The sequence below is a fragment of the Lathyrus oleraceus genome, chromosome 4 (assembly GCF_024323335.1).
Source record: "Lathyrus oleraceus cultivar Zhongwan6 chromosome 4, CAAS_Psat_ZW6_1.0, whole genome shotgun sequence".
Classification (NCBI taxonomy): domain Eukaryota; kingdom Viridiplantae; phylum Streptophyta; class Magnoliopsida; order Fabales; family Fabaceae; genus Lathyrus; species Lathyrus oleraceus.
In genome coordinates this window covers 186014408-186016861 of record NC_066582.1, presented here as the reverse complement: position 1 = coordinate 186016861, position 2454 = coordinate 186014408, and the positions used below count along the sequence as shown (strand labels likewise).

The 2454-nt window shown below is 30.2% G+C and overlaps 1 protein-coding gene across 1 annotated transcript; it reads left to right on the top strand.

Moving 5' to 3' along the window:
• Window positions 1-570: 570 nt before the first annotated feature.
• LOC127074442 (caffeoyl-CoA O-methyltransferase 5) lies at window positions 571-2130 on the top strand. Its single transcript, XM_051015767.1, has 5 exons — window positions 571-786; window positions 907-986; window positions 1099-1243; window positions 1336-1467; window positions 1598-2130. The coding sequence occupies exons 1-5, from the start codon at window positions 691-693 to the stop codon at window positions 1889-1891; spliced, it is 747 nt and encodes a 248-aa protein (XP_050871724.1). The 5' UTR covers window positions 571-690; the 3' UTR covers window positions 1892-2130.
• The last annotated feature ends 324 nt before the right edge of the window (window positions 2131-2454 follow it).

Below are 2454 nucleotides of genomic sequence, written 5' to 3'. Positions count from 1 at the left end.
AGAAAGAAAGAAAAATAAAATAAAAGATAATTCAAACATATTGTATTGATTCATTCATAAGATAACTATTACGATAAATATATACGCTTTATATAGCGATCATGACCAACTAAAAATCTTACCTTACAAATCAACTAACTAATAATTATCAATAACCAACTATTACAACTAAAATAACTTTAACTCTAACAAAAGCGCATCCAAAAACATTCAAATTTAAAATATTAATAAATAATAATAAAACAAATAAAATAAAAATGTTTTATACTAATTAATTAAATTTAAATTATTCTTTTTTTTTTTATAATGACTCGAGAAACATTCCCATTATATTTTTACCTCAAACTATATAATTTTAACCATTAAATTTTGAGGAACTACTAGAGAAGACTTGAATTGTCATAAATAGTTGACTTCACCAAATCCATGTTCATAAATAACAAAGCTAATAATATTATTAGAGTTAGTGGAAAGGAATCTATCTATATGTTACTTCTTACCCAACCTTTCTAGCTGTATTAGGAAATGTTTAAAAATATATTAAATTAGATTATATTCTAATCATATCAAAATGAAAGGATATTGTTTACGAGACCCCATTACCACTACAATCACATCTAAATTAGACACCACTTTGGAGCTTTTATTCTTCATTATTGAGAGAACTTTTCTTCCATACTTCACAGAGAGATGGCTGTGAATAATGATGAGAAAGAGCAAATCAAACCCATTGGACACAATGAACTCGCTCACAAGAGTCTCCTTCAAAGTGATGCACTTTATCAGGTATTCGTTCTCCACAATTAAATATTTTAATTTCATGATGAAATTTCAATTATTTGTTTTTCATGATTCGATTTTATTTATGTGAAAATATTGTTTAGGATTTTTACTTGTGTTGTTCAGTATATACTTGAAACCAGTGTGTTTCCGAGAGAGCACCCATGTTTGAAGGAGCTTCGTGAGATGACAGAAAAACATCCTCGGTAAGAACGTACTAGTTGTTTGTTTCTCCAAAATACTGAAATATTTTGTAATTTTATATTCTGCATCTAAATATAATTAATATTAATAATAATTTGTGATATGGTAAAACAGGAACCTTATGGCTACACCTGCTGACGAAGGACAACTTTTAAGCATGCTGATTAAGCTCATCAATGCAAAAAACACATTGGAAATTGGTGTGTTCACTGGTTATTCTCTTCTCTCCACTGCTCTTGCTCTTCCCTCTGATGGAAAGGTAAAAATTATTCTAAAACTAAATTAATATATTCTTCTAAAATTCTTCGTGCAAGAAATAATGTGTAAATCATGATTGATTTATTTTATTAGGTATTGGCTTTGGACGTGAGTCGTGAAAATTATGAGCTGGGATTACCCATAATTGAAAAATCTGGAGTTGCTAATAAGATTGACTTTAGAGAAGGACAGGCACTCCCTCTTCTTGATGAACTTCTTCAAAACGTGCGTTTGCATAATTTTTTCACCAACTCTAATTATTTCATCATCCTTGCATGTTTTACAATACTTGGAATAACAAACATTATACTACTACGTAATTATTTTAATTGGTGTTCGTTAATTAATTTTGCAGGAAAATAACAAGGGGATATTTGATTTTGTTTTTGTGGATGCTGATAAGGATAATTACTTAAACTATCACAAGAGAGTACTTGATCTTGTGAAAATTGGGGGATTAATCGGGTACGACAACACCTTATGGTGTGGATCAGTAGCGGCTCCACCAGATGCGCCTATGATGGACTATGTTAAGCGTTTACGTGGCTATGTGATTGAGCTCAACAAATATCTAGCTCAAGATTCAAGGATCGAGATTTGTCAACTCCCTGTAGGTGATGGGATTACCCTGTGTCGTCGCATCAGCTGATTATTCTCCTTGGTGTTGGTTTTTTTGGTTGGAGAATTCAGAGTTTTGTTATCGATTTTTCAGGTTTTTAAATAAGAATGTTACGGTTTATGGAGTGTGTTGTAAATATAGTAATAACTATTTAAAAAATACCTCTTAAAAAGTAGGTGAAATATTAGTATGTTTGAAGTTTTCGGGTTTATTGTATTATTGACTATTGGTTTTTGTTACATTTTTGTGAAGTGGAAAAGTTTCGTAAATGTGTCCAAATGCATGTTTCACCTAACTCGTTTTTCACACCATGTGGATGCATCATGCAGAATTTCTTGCCTTTATTATGCATGGTTCAAGCAAGATGTCGTCTTTATATCTGGAATTTGATAGGTATAAGCCCTAGATTATGGATTGTACCAAAGTATCATTGTTATATAACGAGTTAATTGTTACCACCTTCAATGCAAAAGTCGGCCATGCTTTTGTTTTAATTCTTAAAAAGAAGATACCTAAACAATTGTGAGAAAATTTCCAAAATAATAATTAATTGTATGATTATATTATTTGAATTAATAATATAAATATAAAAG

What these genes read in the sequence shown, in the direction of transcription:
- LOC127074442 (XM_051015767.1), top strand. Translation starts at nt 691, where the DNA reads ATGGCTGTGAATAATGATGAGAAAGAGCAAATCAAACCCATTGGACAC. An exon ending in AAAGTGATGCACTTTATCAG is followed by an intron (nt 787 to 906) that starts GTATTCGTTCTC and finishes TGTGTTGTTCAG; the next exon opens with TATATACTTGAAACCAGTGT. An exon ending in CTCTTCCCTCTGATGGAAAG is followed by an intron (nt 1,244 to 1,335) that starts GTAAAAATTATT and finishes TTATTTTATTAG; the next exon opens with GTATTGGCTTTGGACGTGAG.